Source organism: Caloenas nicobarica, chromosome 21, assembly GCF_036013445.1.
Source record: "Caloenas nicobarica isolate bCalNic1 chromosome 21, bCalNic1.hap1, whole genome shotgun sequence".
NCBI lineage: Eukaryota > Metazoa > Chordata > Aves > Columbiformes > Columbidae > Caloenas > Caloenas nicobarica.
In genome coordinates, this window is record NC_088265.1 from 2,201,669 (window position 1) to 2,223,691 (window position 22,023).

General features: G+C 52.8%; 1 protein-coding gene across 2 annotated transcripts; it reads left to right on the plus strand.

The window, feature by feature from the left end:
* Positions 1 to 1,572: 1,572 nt before the first annotated feature.
* PI16 (peptidase inhibitor 16) lies at positions 1,573 to 10,675 on the plus strand. 2 transcript variants are annotated; one of them, XM_065649475.1, is made up of 6 exons: positions 1,573 to 1,735; positions 4,387 to 4,605; positions 5,161 to 5,270; positions 6,062 to 6,150; positions 6,585 to 8,975; positions 9,326 to 10,675. In XM_065649475.1, the coding sequence occupies exons 1-6, from the start codon at positions 1,583 to 1,585 to the stop codon at positions 9,466 to 9,468; spliced, it is 3,105 nt and encodes a 1,034-aa protein (XP_065505547.1). In that variant the 5' UTR covers positions 1,573 to 1,582; the 3' UTR covers positions 9,469 to 10,675. The 2 variants fall into 2 exon arrangements, with proteins under 2 accessions (XP_065505547.1, XP_065505548.1); XM_065649476.1 differs by having other exon boundaries at positions 9,329 to 10,675.
* Positions 10,676 to 22,023: the final 11,348 nt, after the last annotated feature.

The following is a 22,023-nucleotide window of genomic DNA, read 5'->3' on the forward strand; positions in this document are numbered from 1 at the left end:
TTAAAAAAAAGTTTTTACTTTTTTGCAATTAAATCCAAGTGTTAATGCACCTTTTCCCCTTTCCTGATTTGCTTTCTTTTCACGTCGCGTGTCAGCCATTGAGGGGTTACTTAACCCTTTTTGGGGCACTTTTTCTAAGTGGAAATGTCCTTTTAAGTGAAAAGTCGGGATGCTTTTGTTTGAAAACTGTCTAAAGAAACGCTGTGGGTGATGTTTTGTCTGTTTTAGCCTGGTTCCCTAAACAGAGTTGATGCAACAGCTTTGTCTCTCTTCCCAGTAACAATCGCTGTCCCTCCTTCACAATTCAGCTTATTTCAGCCAGGCCTTGAGGGGCAGAAGGTGAAAAGCTCCTCCAGAGTTCATAAAAACAGGCAAGGAGAGAAAGGTCCTTCCACCACTAAGCCAGCGCTTTGGCCTTGTTAAACCCCGGAGAAGCCAGGCTCAAGACCCTCAGGATGTGAGTCAGTAAAAACCAGACTTTGGTGCTTCTCTGGAGCCCACCAGCCTCAGCCCCTGCGTGCAGAGACCTTTGGGCTATCGAGAGTCTGGCAGACCCTGGACCTAACGAAGAAGGTGATGTGGAGACGTGAGAGATCTGGGGGCAGGAGGCGAGGTGCTGCGGCACGAGCGGCGATCGGCACGGTCCAAAGCCACGGGAGAAACAGCAAAGCGTGGCCAGGGGAGCCGGGAGGGCAGCGGGGGTGCGGAGCCGACCGCGTGCGATGGATTCGGCCGCACTGGTTGAGCTGCCGAGCGCCCACCCGGGTCCCCGGGAGCGGAGCCGCGGCCGTCGCACGATCGCGGATGGGGAGGAAGAGGCTGCGGGCGGGGGGGTCGGTCTCCTTGGTGGGGTGACTCGGGACACCTGATGTTGAGCCCCGCAGTGTCTGCACTTGGTTGTTTCAGCCAGTTCTGACAGCAGCTACAGACTCTCAACTCCCCTTTTTTGGGGGAATTTCAGCTCTATCTCCCATTCTTCCTCCTGATGGCCCTTGGGGCATCGCCCTCTGCTTACCCCCCTGTTCCCAGCAGCTGGGGGAGCCCTGGGGGGGCCTTTTCTCCGCTGTTGCCCCCCAGCACAGCCAGTGAACAGACATGGGGTGGGCTCTGGTACCACGAACTGTTCTCAGCCATTGCGTCTTGTTGCCTCCATTTCCAGATGCAGCTGCATTCCAGGGACAGGGGAGGACCCTCATATAAAACAGGGCTTTGCTCGTTGCTTAGGGATTGTTATTATCGTTTAGGAGAAAAGGGACAGAGGTAGAAGAGAGGACCCGTAACTGAGGGTTAAGGGGATGTCTGAGGTTTGGGTGAAAAAGGCCAATCCGGGGGTTACGGTTCAGGCGCAGGGTCTGTTTTGGGGTGTCGACCCCATGCTCATTGGCACTGACTGCGCTGCTGCTTCTCCATCAAGGCCGATATGCGAGCTGGGTGTGTACCCCGTGGCTCCGAAACGCTGCTCTAATAAAGAAATACATTTCCTCCCCAATCTTCGAGCTGTTGGGTGTTCCTTGCTTTTGGGAGGTGCTTTAAATGTGAGTGCCAGAGCCGTGGGCTGCTGAGAGCAGCAGCTGCCTGCGCGATGCTGAGCTCGGGGCTTCCTCCCGTCCTCCTGTTCCTCACGGGTCTGGAGCTGAGCTGGTCCCTGAGCAATGAAGAAAAGAAGATCATCTTGGATGGGCATAATAAATACCGCTCCCAGGTCTCTCCTCCTGCCATGGATATGCTCAAGATGGTAAGTGGCTTTTATTGCAGGGGAATATTAGATATTAGAGGGTGTTTGTGTAGTGCAAGCCTCAATTCCAGGAGGGACTGGGGTTTTCTTTAGGGGAGGCAGAGCAATTCTTGTGTAGGGCTACAAAGAGGTATCAACAGAGGAGTTCCTTCAATTGCCTCTAAAGAGATGAGTTTTCTTTCGCCGGTGGAGTTGGTTTTGGTTGTTTCTGGAAGGTCCGAACTGTGGCGTGATGCTCTGTGCGCGCACGATGCAGCTCGGGCTCCCGTGTGTGCCCGCTGGGGCTCCCGGGGATGGGGAGAAGGGAGGTGAGATGTGGCCCTGGGCAGGTGACACGTGGCCCTGGGCAGGTGACACGTGGCCCTCGGCAGGTGCCCCTGGGCTGGAGCAGGAATCCTGCTGTGCAGGGTCACCTGGGGCACTTTATTTGCCTTTGCAGGTGAATGGGCTTACATCTATAGAAGGGAACATCAACTTCAAACATTCGGTCATTCAGTTATTTGGGCTTCCCATCCTGCTCCTGATCCCCACCACAACCCGGGCACGGCCAGCCTGGGGGTCAGGGATCCCCCGTTTCTCTTGGGGACACTGAGTCAGGTCCCCACTGTTGCGTGGGGTTGCAGTGGCAGCCAGAACGAGCTCTTGAGCTGGTGCTTCTTTTTGTCTTATTTGGACCGTTGATTTGATTAAAATTTGGCTATTGTGATTTATCTTGGACCACACGTGATTTTTCTCACTGCGCACAGAGGAGGAGAACTGTGTATCACAGATAGCTGGAGATCTTTGCTCTTTCGTTCTCAGTGTGCTGGGAGATCTGTCTGGCCCAAAAGTTGCCCAGGCTGAATTAAACCTTCGTGGACTGGTAAATGGGAAGAAAAAGCCGTATTCAGGCATCGGAGGTCTGACTGGTGGCTTCAGACTCAAAGGGGACAGAGCCAGAACCCTGAGCACCATGATCCCACGGACACCCACCAGAGCAAAGCACAGAAAACGGGGAGAAAAAGGGATTGGGAGCCAAAGTCTCAGGGAAAGCCTGAGGGAAACAGTCTCTCAAGGCCCTTAAGGCAGCGGCAATTCTGAAGCGGTGAGCACTGCTCCCGGCTGAAGCTTTGATTGCCGATCGTGGGCTTTGAGACGCTCACCTCCCTTGATTTCTGCTTAAACAGGACCCGCTCACAGTCCAGAGCCAAAGGCTCTGTTTTGGTTGGGTTTTTTTTAAAGAACAACGAATGTTTAGCTTACAGCAGCCCTGACGTTTTTGTGGTGGTTTTCCATGAAAGCGCCGTCCTCGCTTCCCTCCGGGGCCGTTTTTGGGTTGTCCTGGGCTCCGAGCTCACCTGCTGCGGTGGCGCCGTGCCCGGCCGAGCTCACCCGCGGCTGTTTGGGACGCGGGGCTGGTTGCTGTGGAAATAGGCGTGGGGGGACACGACACAGAGCTTAAAGTCGCTTTTTAAATGAGGCAAATCCTGCAGGTGCAGGTCTCTGTTTACGGAGCCCAGCTCCGTGCCAGAGGGAGAGGGACGAGCGCTCCCCAAACGGGGTTTCCAGCCATCGCTCTCAGCCGGGCTTGCGGCCACGGGGAGAGGTCAAACAATGTCCTGTGCCCCCAGCCAGGGCCTGTCCCCATCCCCTCGTCGCCGTGATGGTGACATGTCCTGCATCAGGGCCACGTTCTGTCCCCCTTTGGATCCACTCAGCCCCGGCTCCATCTGGGAAGGTCCCCCCGCTTGGGACCCGCCGGTTGCTGGGCTGCCGTCCAGCCCACTGCAGAAGGACGGTCCAAACAGCTGCGGTGTGGCGTTCCCTGTGTCCCCCCCTGCAAGAAATCCTCCTGTCCTCCTCCTCCTCCTCCTCCTGCATTTCAATGTAGCCGGTGGGGCCGGTGGGCTCAGCTGGCGGTGGGGCCGCCCCGGAGGGGGCTCTTGGCAGCCGGTCGCGTCTCAGATCCACCAAACAGAAGATGTTTCCCAGGAGCGTGCGCTCCCAGGGTCTGTGCAGCTCGGGGACGTGTCCCATTCTCCTCCCTTGCCCACCCTGGTCACAGAGGGATGTCCCCAGGGTGAGTTTCCTTCCTTTCTCCATCTGACCTCACGGTTTCTCCGCGATGAGTTTGATAGGATGAGAGGGAGCGGACTCAAGTTGCGCCAGGGGAGGTTGAGGTTGGATCTGGGGAACAATTTCTTCCCCAAAGGGCTGTGGGGCATTGGAACAGGCTGCCCAGGGCAGTGCTGGAGTCACCATCCCTGGAGGGGCTGGACAGACAGAGGTGAGGTTCTCAGGACATGGGGCAGTGCCGGGGGTGGGTTATGGTTGGACTCCATGATCTTGAGGGGCTTTTCCAACCAAAATGATTCTGTGATTCTATGAGCTGAGGATGCTCCATGATGATGATAAGAGATGCTCCAGGCAAGGTTGAGGATGGTGCTGATGCACCGATCTTCTCCTGTTTAACCTGTAAGCTCAGGTTTGGTTTGTGCTGGGACTGACCATGGAGCTGCCCTCTCCTGAGGTCTGCGTTGGGTAGGGACTTGAATTTTACTCATGAGTGGGGAAATTGTGTCCAGAGGCCCCAGCAGTCCTTGGTACGTGCCCTTGCATACATCGGAGAGCCCTGTGTCCCTCTCTGGGTGCTGACGCCGAGCTCCTTTCAGAGCTGGGACGCGGAGCTGGAGGCCTTTGCTCAAGCCTATGCAGAGAAGTGCATCTGGGACCACAACAAGGAGAGGGGGCGACGGGGGGAAAACCTCTTCGCTATGGCCCCAACCCTGGACCTAGAATTCGCTGTGGAAGACTGGAACGCAGAGGAGAAATACTACAACTTGACAACTTCCACGTGTGTCCCTGGGCAGATGTGTGGCCACTACACGCAGGTACCGGGGTGGAGGGATGGGGCTGTTGGGAAAGGAGTCTTTGTCCTTTGTCCAGAGTCTTTGCAAAGGGATGGGGAACCAGGTGGGAATCACAGTGATCCAGGAGGACCTGGTTATGGTGCTGGCCATGACCAGCCTTTTGGAGAAGACCTTTTTTAACCAACTCTACAGCCCTTTGTTGGCTGCTCAGCAGACCTGGGCACTGGATTGTTTTAGGCAGAGACTCGAGGTCTGAGTGGTTCTTCATAGCTTGGGTGGAGGAGCAGAGATGGTGGTGGTAAATATGAGGATGGATGCGTGGATGGTTCCAGGGCCAGAGATGGTGATGCTCTACCTGGATGGTCCATCTGGGAGGAAAGCTGTGGCTCTTGGATATATGGGAAGGTGGCCCAGATGGGCCCAGGGGCAGGATTCTGAGTGCCAAATATGGGGATGTGGGAGTTGGGCACATGCTACAAGATGAAGGGGGACATCGGTGTGTCAAGGCCAGGGGACAGGTTGCCAACGGGCCACCTGACTTCCCCCTGTCACCTTCACCCCTGCTCTTTGCCATAGGTGGTCTGGGCAAGCACGCACCAGATCGGCTGTGGGGCAAAGTTTTGTGAGAAGATTGAAGGAATCGACACAGAGGACATGTACCTGCTTGTCTGCAACTATTACCCACCGTAAGTCTCATCTCTGGTGCATCTTGATGGGGTTTCTGTGCTGGAAGTGTCCTTCCCTTGGTCCCTACAGCAGAGCAGGATCTGGCCTTGGTCAGAAATAACAGCACAGCGATTCCGAGAAAGGCCCTCGTTATCTTGGGCTGGTCACAGAGGAAGGAAGGGGTGTCTGGTGATCCCTGCCTGTGATTGCAATGCTGAGGTCTGGTTCAGCTCCCAGCACAGACCCGGGGAGGGACCTTCCCCCCGAGACCTGCCCAAGGCTGATGCCACAACACCTGAGGGTACAAACGGCAGCTCCCTGCTCCGGGCCTTGACCTTCTCCACCAGCCGCAATGGTCGCGCGGGATGGAGAAGACCGTTTGGACCAGCAGGAAGGGCTGGACATGGGAGGAGAGGTGGGTGTCCGCTTGCAAAGCCCCAGGACTGGCCTTGGGGACCCTTTGATCGGAGCTGGTGGGACCAACAAGAGTGTCCGATCACTGCAGAATTTCTTGGGGGTCTGGAGAAGAAGGGAGACAAAGTCACCCGTCCAAATCCCATCGACTGCTCCGTTCCGAGGGCGGTGAAGGATCTGGTCCGTGGAGCTGTCTCCCCGGGTCTGAGCAGCCTTGAGGTCAGGCTGTTGAGTAAACGGCCCTGACAGTCTGTGGCAGGAGACCAAGACCTGTTTTTCACATTAATCCTGAGTTTTGCCTTGGCGAGGATACTCCCGTTGAATCAGAGCCCCTCTCTGGGACGGGTGTTTCCCCCTCTCCTCACGCCTTCTTTTTCTTGGCCTCTTCTCCTTCCAGGGGCAACATGAAAGGCCGAAAGCCCTACAGGGAAGGACCCTCGTGTTCGCAGTGTCCCGAGGGCAGAGTCTGTGTCGACTCCTTGTGCGGTAAGTGACACAAAACAACGCGTGTCCCTTGACAGGCTGCTGGGACCCAGACCCCTGGGGCGAGGTCCAAGCTCTGAACCCTCCTGGAGATCCCAGGAAGCCCTTGGACCAGCAGTTCCAGGGCTGGACCGTGAGACCTCAGGTGCGACGGCAGCCCCTAAGACAGGTCAGCTGCCTCTCAGATGAGGATGGACAAGGTCCTCGTGCCCCCTTAGCCAGCAACTTTTGGCCCTTGAGGGGCAGGAGGTTGTGTGAGGGAGATGAGATGTCTCCAGGTTGGGAACCCCAGGATGGGAGATGCTCCAGAGTGACCTGAGAGGGCTTGGCTGCTGTTCCACCCCCCGCTGATTTCTGGCAGCCCCGCTCGGCGCAGGGGACCCGCTGAGGACAGCCGAGCCCAACCCTAACCCGTGGCACTTTTCATCTCTTACCAGAACCCATTGTAGAAGAGACCACTCCAGCCCCTGTGACAACCAAGGCAAGGCCATCCACCCCACCCACAGCCCTGCCAGAACCCACAGCACAACCAGAACCCACAGCCAAACCAGAGCCCACCACACCAGTGCCCACAGCCAAACCAGAACCCACCACAGCCAAACCAGAACCCACCACACCAGTGCCCACCACACCAGTGCCCACCACAGCCAAACCAGAGCCCACCACACCAGTGCGCACCACAGCCAAACCAGAACCCACCACAGCCAAACCAGAACCCACCACACCAGTGCCCATCACAGCCAAAACAGAACCCACCACAGCCAAACCAGAACCCACCACAGCCAAACCAGAGCCCACCACACCAGTACCCACCACAGCCAAACCAGAGCCCACCACACCAGTGCCCACCACAGCCAAACCAGAACCCACCACAGCCAAACCAGAACCCACCACACCAGTGCCCACCACAGCCAAAACAGAACCCACCACAGCCAAACCAGAACCCACCACAGCCAAACCAGAGCCCACCACACCAGTGCCCACCACAGCCAAAACAGAACCCACCACAGCCAAACCAGAACCCACCACACCAGTGCCCACCACACCAGTGCCCACCACAGCCAAACCAGAGCCCACCACACCAGTGCGCACCACAACCAAACCAGAGCCCACCACACCAGTGCCCACCACACCAGTGCCCACCACAGCCAAACCAGAACCCACCACAACCAAACCAGAACCCACCACACCAGTACCCACCACAGCCAAACCAGAACCCACCACAACCAAACCAGAACCCACCACACCAGAACCCACCACAGCCAAACCAGAGCCCACCACACCAGTGCCCACCACAGCCAAACCAGAACCCACCACACCAGTACCCACCACAGCCAAACCAGAACCCACCACAGCCAAACCAGAACCCACCACAACCAAACCAGAACCCACCACACCAGTGCCCACCACAGCCAAAACAGAGCCCACCACACCAATACCCACCACAACCAAGCCAAGGCCCACAACCACACTTCCAAGCACAGCCAAGCCACCACCCAAAACCACACTTCCAACCACAACCACAGCCAAGCCAAAACCCACAACCACGCTCCCCACGACCACCACAGCCAAACCACCACCCACCGCCAAGCTCCCAACCACAGCCAAGCCAAAACCTACCACACTAGCACCCATCACAACCACAGCCACGCCAAAACCTGCCACCGCGCTCCCAACAACAATCCCAGCCAAGCTAAAACCCACACCAGTGGCCACCACAGCCGTGGTCAAACCAAAACCCACCATGCCAGCACCCACCACCACTACTGCCAAGCCAAAGCCCACCATGCCAACAACCACCACGCCAAAACCCACCACAACCACCACTACCACTAAGCCAACACCCACCACACCAAAACCCACCACAACTACCGCAACAGCCAAGCCAACACCCACCACAACAGCCGAGCCAGCACCAACCACACCAAACCCCACCACAACAGCCAAGCCAGCACCAACCACACAAAAACCCACCACAACAGCCAAGCCAACACCCACCACAACAGCCAAGCCAGCACCAACCACACAAAAACCCACTACAACAGCCAAGCCAACACCCACCACACCAAAACCCACCACAACAGCCAAGTCAGCACCCACCACAACAGCCAAGCCAGCACCCACCACACCAAAACCCACCACAACAGCCAAGCCAGCACCCACCACACCAAAACCCACCACAACAGCCAAGCCAGCACCCACCACACCAAAACCCACCACAACCATGGCTAAGCCAAAATCTGCCACAGCTACAGCCAAACCAACACCTGCCACACCATCTACCACCACTACAGGCAAGCCAACACCTGCTGCTACAACATCAGCAAAGCCAAAACCCACCGCTACAACCCCAGCCACTACCACAGCAGCAAAGACACAACCGAAACCTGCCACAACCACAAAGCCAGAACCCACCGAACCAGATACACCAAATCCTACTGAGGCAACTGGGCTAACTCTTTCCTTTGAGCCCGCGTTAGATCTGGATTATAAAGTATCTCCAGAGGCAGACACTGGAGAGCCAGTTAGTCCCTTAACCACAGAGGATCCGGCCTTATTAGACAGCGTGGGCACAGCCTTCAGCCCCAAATCAGTCCCAGAAACAAAAAGAGGTGTCAAAGAGGGCTGGAAAGAGGGATCAGCCTTTACCAGTCCACCTCCGCCCCTCAGCCAAAGCGTTCCAGACATCAAGTTAGCTTTCAATAAAGCTGAGCTCATTACCCCCTCAAAGTCAGTGGTCTTCAGCCCTGAGGAGCCCACCTTCTTGCGCTTAACATCATCTTCCAAAGAGAAAAAGGGGCAGAGCCCTTTCCAGACCTCCCTCTCAGGTAAGGTGACTGTGGAGCCTGTCCTGGCATGGACGCTCGGATGTTCTGTGATCCCCAAGCAGCATGGAGAGCGCTTGGGAGGAACCAGCATCAGCCTGGTCCTCTGGATCCTCCTCTCGTTATGTGGCACCAGCCCTTGTCCTCGCTCTTTCCCTAACCCCGCAGGGCTGGTTGGATGTCTCGTCCGTGACGCGTGGGTTTGTTCCCAGCCTGCTGCCCCTAACCCACCGGCTGCGTCTCGCCTTGGCTGCCTCGCCGTGTCCTGCTGCGCGTCACTGACGGACCTGCATGAGCGGGAGTTTCTCTTTTGTCCAGATTTTCCCCTCTAATTTCATGTTCTTTTCTGCCAGCAGGTGCCTCGGACGCCGAAGAACCTGAGACAAACTCAGACCAGACAAGCGTGGATCAGCCCACAGCTGGAGCCCCCAGTACCTGCTTGGGGCTTTCACTCTTCCTCCTACCCAGCGTCATCCTGGTGGGCCTTCTGCTTTGAATGGTCTTTCTCAGCTGTCCCTGCACCAGTCACCAAGGCTTTCTTCAGCACGGGTTGTTCCGCAACCCTGGTAGGCTTGGGAGACACCACAGACAACCCAGGTTGACGCGTTCTCTTCTTACGCTGCCTTATCTGCTCCAGCCCCGAGGAGCCAAGGGCAGCTGGTGGTCCCATGGGAACCTGGTCCCCTTCCTGAGGACACCCAAGGGCAGGAGGGCGTCTGCCATGATGCTGGTGACCTTGGACGCTTCTCGTTTCTTCCCGGCCAGCCTGGGCTTCTGGGCCGTTTCCCGGCTGGGGGTGATGAGCCGTCCCACCGGCCCGTGTGGCTGGCGGGCCCCGCCACACCGTGTCCCCGGGGAAAGCAAAATGACTTGGAAACGACGAGACGTGGTCATGGGTTTCGGTGTTTGTCAGTAGATGAGACATGGTGGTGTTGGGTTTGGTGTTTGTCAGGAGGAGTTTCCAACAAAAATGCTCTTTTCCTCTCCTGATGTGTCTGTTTGTCTCGATTTTGGAGAAATTTCACCTCTTCCCTTGTTGTCCACAAAGAGCGGCTTTTTGATGTGCTCCTTTCTCCCTCTCACACCTCTGCAGCTCTCCCCTCCCTCCTCTCTCCTGCTCCCTGCCCCACGTCCCTGTTCCACATTTAGGCCGTTGCCAAAACTTCATTTTACGCGTGTGCCTGCAGCCGTGTGCATGCACAGAAGAACAACCTTCAGCTTTCTTCTGCATGGCTTCCTTCTTTGCGTAACTTAAGTGTATTTGAGTTTAGATGCAGATCCCAGTTGACATATATTTTGTGTGTGGCGGAGCCTGGGCCAGGAGAAACAAATCATCGTGTGCGCTGGTACAATTTGAGCTCGAGAGAGCCAAGTGGATGATGTTAGAGGGTACCGGTGGTTCCAGGACTTGTTGCAGGACCACTTTTGTTGTCTGGGACACTGTGTGTTTTATTCCCCCGTGTCTCTGCTCCCTTCACCTGAGGATTCCCAGTCAGGTGTGTTAAATATGTGACAAGCTTTGCAGAAAGGTGGCACATTCCCTTCCCTGGTTGTTGCATCCTTTGGTTTCTTAAGTAGAAGAGGTGGAGAATGACCAGAAGGCAAACTTCTGTGTCATCCGCCGTGATGCTGTGTCCTGTGCATCCCCAGAGCATGCACTGAATAAATCCTGTTGTAAAAGGCTGGTGTGGGGCGTGCAGTGTCTCCTGGGGGGGTCCGGCACCTGGGGGCTCCTTATTATATCTGTAAAATGCTCTTGATTGTGTGTTTAGGTGGAATTGCTAAAAGCTAGCGTGGCTCCTGGGGTGCCAAAAGGTATTTTTTTTTCTTTCCCAAAGCATCCAGGTGCCAGTTTCTGCAAGGTTGCAACTTAATGTTTTTAAGCTTGTGTAAAAGCAGCAGGAGGAGGAGGAGATTGAGGATGATATAGGGAATATTCCCCGAGCACCCAGCTGGGCGCAAAGCAAAAATGTGTCCCCACCAGCAATTTCTGGGCAAGGGAAGCCAGAGGACGTGAGCTCAGAGCAACAAAAGAGATCAAAAATGGGGCTGGAGTACTGCTAGTTCCCCGTTTGGAGCAGCCCAGCAGCCTGCCTCTCCTGCTCCCAAACACACACCTTTTCATCTTTGCAGCAAAGAAAGAAATTAAATGACAGGGGATGGGGGTGTGTGTCCCCAGACCCCGTGTCCCTGCAATCTTCTTGCTGCAGAATGTCACCCCGCTCCGAGCAGCACATGGGGAAAGGGCTTTGTGATGCATCAACTCGCAGCCCGGGAGCGACGCTGCGACCAGCCCTTGGCTTTTTGCTTTTCCCCATCGTTCTTCCCCCACTTTGCTCTGCCTTTCCCTGAAATCCCGCTGCAGGAGCCCGGCAGCCCCAGCTCTTCTGCAGGAAACCAGCTGTCTGCGGGGTTTTTTGAGGTCACGGTCATTGCCAGCCTGGAACGGTGACCGGCAGATGGCGGCGGGAGGGACAGCGCAGAGAACCCGGCAGCTCCCAACTCGCCGCACGGAACCCGGCGGGGAGTTCAGTGCTTGATTTAATCACAAGCGTCAGATGTAGTTAAGAATCAGATTAAAAATAACCTCCTGCCCAGGTGCCGCGGTTTGCTGTACGCTCTCATCGCAGGTGGAGCTCCTGCTGCCGAGCTGCTTTTGGGGGAAAAAAATCAGCTTTGGTTCAGGGACAGATGATAGACATACAGCCAGAGCGGCTGCTGTTCACCGGTTTTAAGGGGCGAGGGTCCAGGCAGGGATGGAGCTGGGAGAGCATTTCAAGACTCTGACTGTTTTTCCACCTGGGCGAAGGAGACTGTAGCATTAATTCCCTAAAAGGGTAAAAAGAGCAGAAAAGCATTTCTCCTCCCAGCAAAATCAGGGCATTTAGTCAGCACCTGATTTTTTGCAATGCTGGATCCCCCACCTGCTGGGAGCTGTGGTGGAGCTGGGAGCAACAATGCTGCTGATTAACAGCATTAGCAGAAGCCCATCGAAACAATTATAGGATTTAAACATTTTGTCATGATTTGGGGACTAGCTATTCTTGTAAAAACTGTTGGGATTTATCTTCCTTAAGGTTTTGACTTCTGGAGTCACGCAGTTGTGCAAAGATGTATTTACAGAGTTCCTTGTAACAGAAAATTCAAAATGAGAAGGCAAATCCACTTTTCTCTCCCCACTGTACCCCAGGACAGCGGGGCTGGGCGCTGCCAGAACAGGCATTTGCGGGTTTGGTTTAATCCCAAATTAAGGAGTTTTAGGGAAGGGCAGGATATGGTGTGGTGCACAGGGGAGGACACAAAACATTCCAAGGAGACTCTCACAGCATTTCCACTCTGCTTCTGGGGTTGGCACAAAGGACGCTCTGGCATCAGGGTGACCCGGTGGGCAAGTCCACAGAGCAGAAAGGAGCCGAGAGCCCATCAAAGATGCTGCTGGGTCCTGGCACATGTGGTAAGAGGAGGCATTTGACTACCAGCTGTGGTCAGTGGGGTCAAAATGAGAGGATTTGTGGTGTTTATAAGGCCTGGCTGCTACATCAACCCCACCTGCCTGGTTCCTCCCCAGCCCTGGGGTTTGTTTCCCAGCAGGGACAGCGACGTGCCCGCTGGAAGCCGAGCAAGGGGAGGTCACTTGGCTTCTGTTCCTGGAGCTCCCCTGGATCCGGTGAGTCGGAAGGGTTCGGATGAGCACGTGCGCCTTCCCGGACACCTGCAGTCGGGATGTAATGCTGGTAGGGCCTGCCAGCTGCAAAATATTCCCTCTGAGTGTTTGGGTTGCAAGTACTCTCATCCCACAGTGTCCCTGGGGTTGCTGGTGGGGACCCACCTTTCTCCCTCTTGTTTTCTGGCTGCTTTTTGCTAAAAGAAGGCACCTGCTTCTCCCTGCTGTTTCAGCCAGTGGTGGCATTGCTGCTACAGCCTGTCTGCCCTGCTGAGATGTGCTGCGGGGTCCTGGCCAGCAAGTTAGCAGTGTCCCAAAAATCCATAGTTATAAGCTCAGACATCCTGCTAACCCTCCTCCTAGGCAGAGGCTGCCCTTCCTATATATTAAAAGCATTAGAGAAAGTAAATATTGCTTCGGCAGGTTTCCGAGCCCTGGTTGTGATTTATCAGAGACAAGACGATGGGTTGGTGGAGCCTGGTAGTGCCTGTAATCTCCTGTTGCTGGTATAAACGCGTTTATAGCGAGGACTGTGCAAGGCAGAGCCCCAGGTGCAGCCCTCGCGCTGGCCGAGGGCGAGGAGGCAGGTTAGGGCTTCTGGATGGGGTTTGGGCTGGCCCAGGAAAGCACAAACAGATGGTCTGAGCTGCTTGGCCAACCCATCTGCTCCGCATCCTCATCGTGTGCTGGCTGTGGCTTCCCTTTCACGCTCAGGATTTGGGTCAAATGGAGAATTTGGTCAGTGACACACAGGAACGCTGGGCACCCCTCTAAAGGTCCCAATTCACCAGCCAAGCTCGCTTCAAGGCAGTAAAAAGACACTGTTTAAAACAAAAAAAGTTAAGACAAATTTATTTGCACAGGAGAATATCTCCGGTAATTTTTATTCATGGATTCCAGCTCATGCAGTTTCACTGCTTGAGATTCTCCGTGTTAACATCAGTGCAATGGAGGGAGACAGAACTGATTTCACTTGGGACACACAGGATTAGTTCTTTTCTAGGGAATACCTCTTAAACACCAAGTGGATCTGCCGCTCTGTTCCCATGCTTGTGGTGCTATTTTGGTACCTTCCAAGCAATTTGCAGGTAGGAGCCCTGCCCCTTCACAAGAGCTCGAGGATAATAATGCATCTAAGAGCACCAAGCTGTAGTTTTGCCCAGCAAGTCACCAGGGCTGCTGAAGAGCCAGATTTACTGGGAGAGGACTGCATTCCTTCACCACTAGACGCTGCTGCATCCCCACCCACCAGCTGTCGCCCAGCCTGGGGAAGTCATGTCCCAGCTACGCCCCATCCTAAAAAGAAGAGAAGCCTTAAATCGTTTCATTCTAGGGACTCTCATGGTCCAGGCAGTCAGGTCTGGGTCTCCCTGTGCATTGCTCGGGGTGAAATTTGAGGGCTCCAATTCCTTTCTGCAGCTCTGAGAAGGTGTCCCCTGCATGCCCCCACTGTCTCGGATCTCATGCGTTTCCCTGGCAGTGACAGTGGCCTGAGACGGCTCTGAAGAATCGACACAGCCCTGATCATGTTACAGGTCCGCTCAGTCTTGACCCTGCTTTGGAATATGGCAGAGGGAAAGTCCCATCTGCTCCTACAAAAGAGCAGAAATAACGATTCCCTGTCCCTTGTCATGTCCTAGAGCTCTGAAGCACGCTATCTTCTCCTGTGTCTGTTGTCAGATCATGGTGCTACCTGCCTGGGGAAACCCAGAAGGATTAGGACTTGCCGTTGGCTCACATCTCTTCCTTACCTGTCTCTGCTCTAGGACAGGGTGTTGGTCTGAATTGTTGGCTTACTCTGTGTAAATGCACGGGAGCCCTAATCTCCTCACCAGGGTTTGCCTAGAAGTGAGTTAGGTTGATACTGATTACCAAATCAGAAAGAACCACCCTCTAACTCTAACCATGGGAGAGCTGGGAACTTGTCCAAAACAGAATGTACTTCCTGAGCAGGGGCCAAGCGGCCACATCTGATCAGCTCCCAGGGCTGGGAGTCCACAGTCTAAGCTTCCTCTTGGATGTAGTTCTTAACCCAGACTTCAGAACTGGGTGCCACAAACTTAAATCGCAAGCTCAGATCCGTCCTCTTTGTACCAAAGTATCCACTCCCCTCTAGAACGGAGAATAAACCAGAAAAGAACCACTTGCTTAAACCTTTTACAACTTGAAGGGAAAAAAAATTGAACTGAATACCAGGAGCTGATGCACCAACTCATTTCATTGTTTCTCTTGCACCCATGAAACAGAGAGAGAGATTTTGTGTAAGCAGGTGGCTCGTATGACTGAGTCACGGAGCAGTCCCTGGGTGAACGCAATTCTGGAGGCTATAACACAAGACTCACTGAGTTGTTCAACAACGCCGTGCTGTGCCTTGGGCTTCTTAGCGGAAAGAAGGAGCTCTTTGGCTGACCCCATCCTCTGGTGGGTTTGCTGCTCTTTAAGGAAGGCAATAGACTGTATAGTTATCACCTGAAATGGGATCAAATCCCTCCCACCAAACTATACAACCTACTACCTCACCTCCACAGAGCAGTACAGGGGTCTCGCCCGATTCCCAGCCGTGTTGCTGGCTTGGCATTACTTGCACCACCTGCCTTTGTGCTCGGTGTAGGAGGAGACGATGAGAACTGAAGACCTGACTGTCTCCTTAGGAAAGACAGTAGATTGTATAGTTTGCTCAAAGGGAGGATCGGACTCCACAACTATTCAATCTACTACCTCAGCCTCAAGGACAGCTTGAGATCACGGCAGCCTAAGGCGGTGAGATGATCCTCTTCCAGGCATCGGCTGTTCCGCAGCTCCTGTGAAGAGAAATGCGTGAAAATTCATCAGACTTTGCAACATTGGGGAAACGGATTCTCATCCCCAACCTTGTCCTGGAGATCCCTTTCCTTATTTAAACCTCCTTCAGGCCACCTGAGCTGCGCTTTATCCTTGACAGTCACACTGGCTGCAAACTTTCTGCACCCAAAGGCTTACGGAAGCAGCAGCCGTTCCCTTTGAACCCAGGGCCGTACGCGCAGATATCGCGGTTCTCCTGAAACCGCAGTAACGCCAAGGCACACACAGCCAGGCTGACCTCACCTCTCGAACACACAGCCTATCTAGAACAAACCCGCCAGACCAGATAAGAGAATCCATCCATTTAGCGGCGGGGCACTCTGGGGAATTGAGCAGATTAGAAATAAGCGAGTACAAGGAAGCTTTTAGGCTGCAAATGTAATGGTATCGAGTACATCAAGGCAGATCTCGTTTCCTAAACAAATGAGTGCAACACGCAGGCTCCGTGTCCCTTTAATGCTGCGGCACAGCCAGGCACTATTAGCGCGGATCTGAGACAGACCGGCTGCCCCCCCAGCCCTTGGCTCACCTTCTGAGGCTTTTTTGTTCTCTCTATACCCAAATACAGACGCAAGGTATTAAGGTGGCAGCTTAAAAGGAAGGTGTGAGGGTTTGGTTTGGGTTTTTTTTGCAATGAGAAAGAATTCCCCTTGAAGATTAAAGAAAGACGTAAGGAAAAGGGAGCCACCGGTAGCATGTGAAGTTCACGTGCAGCTCAGCAGAGACCAAGGAGGCCTCCCCGTGGGAGATGTCCCCAGCCACCAAAACATCTGCTGAGTGCTGTGGTGGGCTAAGAAAGGAGTCCCCAAGGAGATAAAGGCCGCCTAATGCCTTGTGCTTCCACAGCTAGTGGGCAACAGTCTAAAAAAAGTGAGATTCCCAAAGGTTTGGTGAATATTGTAGCGGGGATCCTTGAGGAGGGAGGTTGGGATGGGCTGGGGTGCATGGATCTCTTAGCAGCAAGGTTTGGAAAGTGCCCCTGTTCCTATGCAGAGCTGTCCAGAATATATTTAATATCAAAAAATCAATGTTGCAGGACCGATCCCTACAGCACTTAAGCACCCAGCCCATCCACAGAGCCTAGTACCTTGCATCCCAAACAGCCTTCTGACGGGGAAATATTATTTTTCCTGTTTTATTGGCAGGGAAAGTGATGCACAGAGGTTGTGCATCCCTCCTTAGCACGTGCAACACCAGCCAGAGCTTCACCGACGTTCCAGTTGGGCTCAAAGGACCATTAGGGGCCACTCGGCCTCCTCAGGGACAGAAATATTAGCTTGGACTTCAGTGTTTCAGCTTCTCAAAAATTAAGTTGTCGCAGGTATCGACCAGAAGGGATTGTGGTGGCAAGAAAGCCAGCAGTTGCTGCAATGGTAGAGGACTTGCATGTAGCAGAGGATGCTCACCTTCTCTGAAGAGACTCTTGTTCCCAGTCTGGTGGCTTGTATTATTTTAAGTGCATAAGCAAGATGTATAAGCCAGGCGTCTAAAAGGTCACTCTTGATACTATTGCAGAGAACAGGTGTTTGGGCCAATCTCAAATTGTGGGTGGGAAATTACATTGAATAACTCCTAGTTCATGTAGATCTAATTATACAAAGAAAGAGGAAAAAAAAAAAATCCCTTCTGACTTTATAAGTAATCCTGAAAACAGGAGACTTAATTACAATAATTGCCTTAATGAGTCTAGGTTTCAGGAATACCCAGCTGCTGACTCTGCAATCCTGATCTTGCCAGGATCCGTGAAGAAAGGAGACAAATGGGAGGATTTAGAAATACTATTCCTAGTAAGGATCACCACGACCATCCCATCAATTTGTTTGTGTTGGTGCTATATGAGTTGCAATGACATATTGCTCCTCTCCTGGATGGCCTGTGGTCTAAACCATCGCGACAAAAAATGAGGAAAGAAGCAGCAGCACAGAGCTTGACCCAATTTGTAAAAGATCACCCGGCAAGTCCATGGTAAAGCTGAGGCTGGAACCAGGCTTGGGAAGTCCTGCTCCAGTCTCTGGTTGCAATGGTTTGCCTAGGCCAGCCTCACGAGGTTAGGGCAGGACAATATCCACCTCTTCTGGCTGTGTTTGACAGAGAAAAGTGATGTTCTGGTTTAATATCTGCAGGAGAATTCTAGATCCTGGGAGAGAGAAGATCACGCGCATACTGGGTAACAGCTCAGTGGTAAAACCCTGCTGGGGTTGCAAGAAGAGCTGTTATGATTTAGTCATATATCTGCGCAGCCACAAGATTTGTGCAAACTCCCCATCTACTAAGATTCTCAGCAAAAATCCCACAGCAATCGCCAAAGTGAGCTGCATTCCAGCTCTGCCCTGCTTTGCGGACACAAAACCTTCCCTTGCAGCACATGGCTGCTGAAGCATTAGATTTACAAGTGCCTGAATATGATGTAGCTATGCAAAATAATGGATAAAATAGCCAACAGGTTCTGTAGGAGTTAGAAGCCTGTACCCCGAAGCCTCTCACTGCCTCCTGAGTTATTTAAGCCCAGCTTTTGAAGATTTTTGGATACTTGACTGCTAAGAACTGGACCTCTTTGAAAAACACCGTTTTCTATGCAGGGAGAAATTGGCAGGTGAAGGATTAATATGTTTCTTCACAGCAAGATCCCCCAGGGTGGCAAAAAAAAAAAAAAAAAAAAAAATTATATATATATATATATATATATATATATATAGCATTTCCAGTGCAGCTTTCAAACTCATTTTGGGGAGGAAGAGGTGACCTACAGCTGGTTTTCAGTTAGCAGGGCTCAGGGTGGCTCATGATGACCAGCCGGTCAGACCCCAGCAGACAACCCGAGCTGATGGGCCCCCAAATTTCAGAGCATTTGCAGACTAAAGATGCCCAAGCACGGCCGAGTTTCTGCCTTTAAAACAGGGAGGTGTGGAGCCCACTGGAAAGGCTCTGAAGCTTTGAGGAGCTGCTCTGGTTTATTAAGGAGCACTGAATGAAATGGGGCGGGGGGTGGGGAGGAGGAAACCGTAAAACAACAAAGTCGCTCCTTTAAAAGCAGACACCGCTTTCAGCCTTTGTATAGCCACAGTCCCACGTGTCGGTGCCAAAACGTGCTGGGGACAGGCAGGGTTTCTCAGTGGGAAATCAGGGCCCTGCGTCTCTGAGAGGCTTTTCAGCCTCCGGGAGCCCGGTTTGGACTGGGGCAGAACCGGCCCCAGCTGAGGCGAACCCTGTGTGCTGGGGCTCAAAATGGCTGACTGTCGGCCATTTTGTTTCCTTAGCTTTGCCCACAGGGAAGCCAGTAGTGACTTCACGTCCTCGCCTTGCCGCATTGCTGGAGTGGCAAAATAAAAACCAAACAGACACAGACACAAAAAAATAGCCTAAAATAAGCAAAAAACAAAGAGAGGCGGGGAAGATTTTTGATAGCTCCCCGACGTTGTCAGGGCGTACATCCGCATACAGCACTGCTCGGAGCCGCGCGACTCTGCCGGCCAGCAGCGAGGAGCCCGCTCACAGAAAAAGCAGCAGACAGCCCAAAAAAAATCTGTCTTGGATGCAACCCGTGCCACTGGAAGGCAAAAAAAAAAAAAAAATTACATTTGCCAAACTAGCCACAAGGACAACTTGCTTTTAACTCTCTCGCAGGCCAGGCGAACCGCCCAGAAAAGCGAAGCCAACCGTCTTCCCAGACACCTGATCCTGGAGTCGATATTAAAATATCACGCTTCAAAAGAGTTAATCAAAGGTGCTGTGAATAGGGAAAGGGAAGCAAAAATATGTAAAGTTTGTTCCTGCAACAGCCTCCGTATCTCAGCAATGCTTTTCCTCCATGCTCTTTTAATGACGTAGGTAGTCTTTCATATCAACGTTATCAGAGCATTTGTTTGTTATTAAACAGGTATCTTAATAAATAGTTATTCATCTGTTATGTGTTGGGGTCCTTTCAGATGTTTATAAACATCTGGATTATCATTAATAAATCTGGTATTATCTATAATACAAGCATCTGTAACCTGCTTGTTACATGATTTATCTTTTATTAACCCTTCATAAATCCATTGTTAAAGGTGGCCACAAAGGTAATGGTTTTTCTAAATGTTCACGTATTTTGCTTGTGAATTAGTACACAATTTACACTCTCCTGAAGGCAAAAAATATCCAGGAATTTTTGTCATAAAACTAAAAGAGACTCTATTTCATAGAGTAAGTTCTCTAAAATACTAAAAATCAAGATATATAAGAGAAAAAATACCTTTTTGTTTATTTTTACCTGCTCCATGGTCAATTCTATATGTTAACTCAAAAATCTAAAGAAAGAAGATCCTTCCCTGTAATATTCTGCAAAACTCTTCCCTTAATACAGTTTTCCTTCTCAACGTTCAGTTCAAAAGCTGCTCACGAAAGGTCCGCAGGTAACGTCCACCCCTAATGTAGATTTAGACCAAAATACTTAATTTGCAACGCGAACCACCCGCCCAGCACCCATACGTGCAGCCCCAGCTCCGGGACTACCATTGCCCATGCAATTGCCTATATTGTCCGTTTGTAAGCGAGCCAAGCAGATATGGAGGCAAATACCTTTCTGTGCAAGAAAAGTGATTTTCCTCGCTTTCTGTTCTCCTTCCCAGCTCCTCTCTGAACGTATCTACTTCTCTCCAGATGTCCGGGCAGCCCCTCAAGGAAAGGTAGGACGATCACCCCGAAAACAATGCCTTATCAAAGCCTGATTCCCCCTACGCCACTGGACAAAGATCTGTTCTTCCGAGCGTCCGTGCATGAAGAGACGTGACTCCTGACTCCAAGACATCCAGGCTACTGAAGGAAATGCAGAATCACTTTAAAAAAAAAAAAAAAAATCGCTTTTATTTCGGCGCATGTTCTGGTATTTTTGCCATGCTTCTGCGCAAAATTGTGTGGTAAGGCCACCAAGTTCCCTTAAACTTTCAAGGCGTGTTGCTGTTGATGGCGTCTCTGTCGTGTATCACACCTAAACGTGTGCAGGATACACACGCCGGTGCAGTAAACAGCTTGTTGTCACAGCACAGCTCCAGCCTCGTAAGAAAAGCAAGGGCTTAAAAAAAGCCAAGAACAGCCATTTCTTTTAATATTTAAATTAAGATTTTGTATTCCCGACATGAAAACTTTCAAGGCAAGACGGCAATAAACAAAACAAAAATCTCTCTTAATAAAAAAAAAAATCCTCCGGATCACATCAGCTAAATCCAGGCACTGCCAGATCGGCGGAAAGGTCGGATCTCGTATTCACCAAAAACAAGAGGACACACAACAGGTTAAAATGCTACCGTCCAGCAATGACCGGCTCTAATCATACCAAGCCGATGTGTAAAACCATCCGCCCGTCCAAAAACAAATTAGACAACAGTGCTCTCTGGTACTTTATAAATACAGAAGAAAGGAGGGCTGTTTTATTGAATATAGCGAACAAACCTTTCCGTCCGGCTACATCGTGCAGCCCCGCGACTCTGAGTGCACCGAGTAGCCTTACGCTGCTAATACAAAAGCTCAGTTTGGCAATTCCAGGCATTTTCAGTGCTCAACATACGCCAAAACTACCCACTCTCTGTCTCTGACTTTGGTCTCGTTCCAGAAGGTCCTTTTTTTTTTTCTTTTTTTTTTTTTTTTCCTCTCTCGCTACAGCCGGTGCCACGTAGAGACGGGAGACTTGGGCTCGAACATGGCCGCAGCCTCCAAAAAAGAGCCAAGTCCCAGCGTCCTGGCTTCCCCCTTCCAGGCAGAAAACAAAATGGCCATGCAGCAGCCATTTTGTTTGCTGCGGGATGGGAGGGAGAAGGGAAGGGAGGGGAGACGCAGGCCAGGAGGGAGCGTGTGGGAAGGATGACGGAGGGAGGGAGGGCGAGGGGAGGGCGTCGATTCGGCAGGAACCCAAAAAGCTCCGCAGCGATGCCCGGGCACGTCCTCCTTTCCTCCCGCCGGGGCTGAGCGACCCCGTCCAGCCCCACGGCAGGACTGATGCGACACGGGGGTCGGCTCTTCCAGCCCTCCCGGGCTGGTTGAGCTTGAGTTGTGTGTCCGGACGGGGTTACGTTCCCCTCCCCGGGCCTGGCTGGCGCCTCTGTCCTGCCCCCGGCCGCCGCCATCACTGCGGGTCTGGGGCTCTGCAGGAGCTCCCGATGGGAGCCGGGCAGGAGAGCGGAAACCAACCCGGTAACGTCAAACTCCTCAACTTCCCTGGGCAGGAAACGGTGTAAATAACACCGGCGGGGAGGGGGAGAGGAACCCAGCGCAGGCGAGGAGGCCTTCGGGACGGCAACATGGCCTCTACAACCTGGATCCTAATGGCGCCTGCAGTGGGGAGGGACAGTGCAGACAGCTGCCCGCAACCTGGGGCGCGGGGCTGTCCGCGTCCCTCTGAGTACACCAGGAGGGACAAAAGGCTGTGCAAGCTGTGGAGAACAGTGCTGAGCTGCAGACAGCGAGGCTCACGGGCAGCCTTGCCTGCAAACCACCTTGCGAGCTCCATTATTTCTGCCTCCCACAGACCTACAGCACAACTGTCCATCCATACAGCACGTGTACGGCTTGAGG

What these genes read in the sequence shown, in the direction of transcription:
- PI16 (XM_065649475.1), top strand. Translation starts at nt 1,583, where the DNA reads ATGCTGAGCTCGGGGCTTCCTCCCGTCCTCCTGTTCCTCACGGGTCTG. An exon ending in TGTGTGGCCACTACACGCAG is followed by an intron (nt 4,606 to 5,160) that starts GTACCGGGGTGG and finishes TCTTTGCCATAG; the next exon opens with GTGGTCTGGGCAAGCACGCA. An exon ending in TTTCCAGACCTCCCTCTCAG is followed by an intron (nt 8,976 to 9,325) that starts GTAAGGTGACTG and finishes CTTTTCTGCCAG; the next exon opens with CAGGTGCCTCGGACGCCGAA.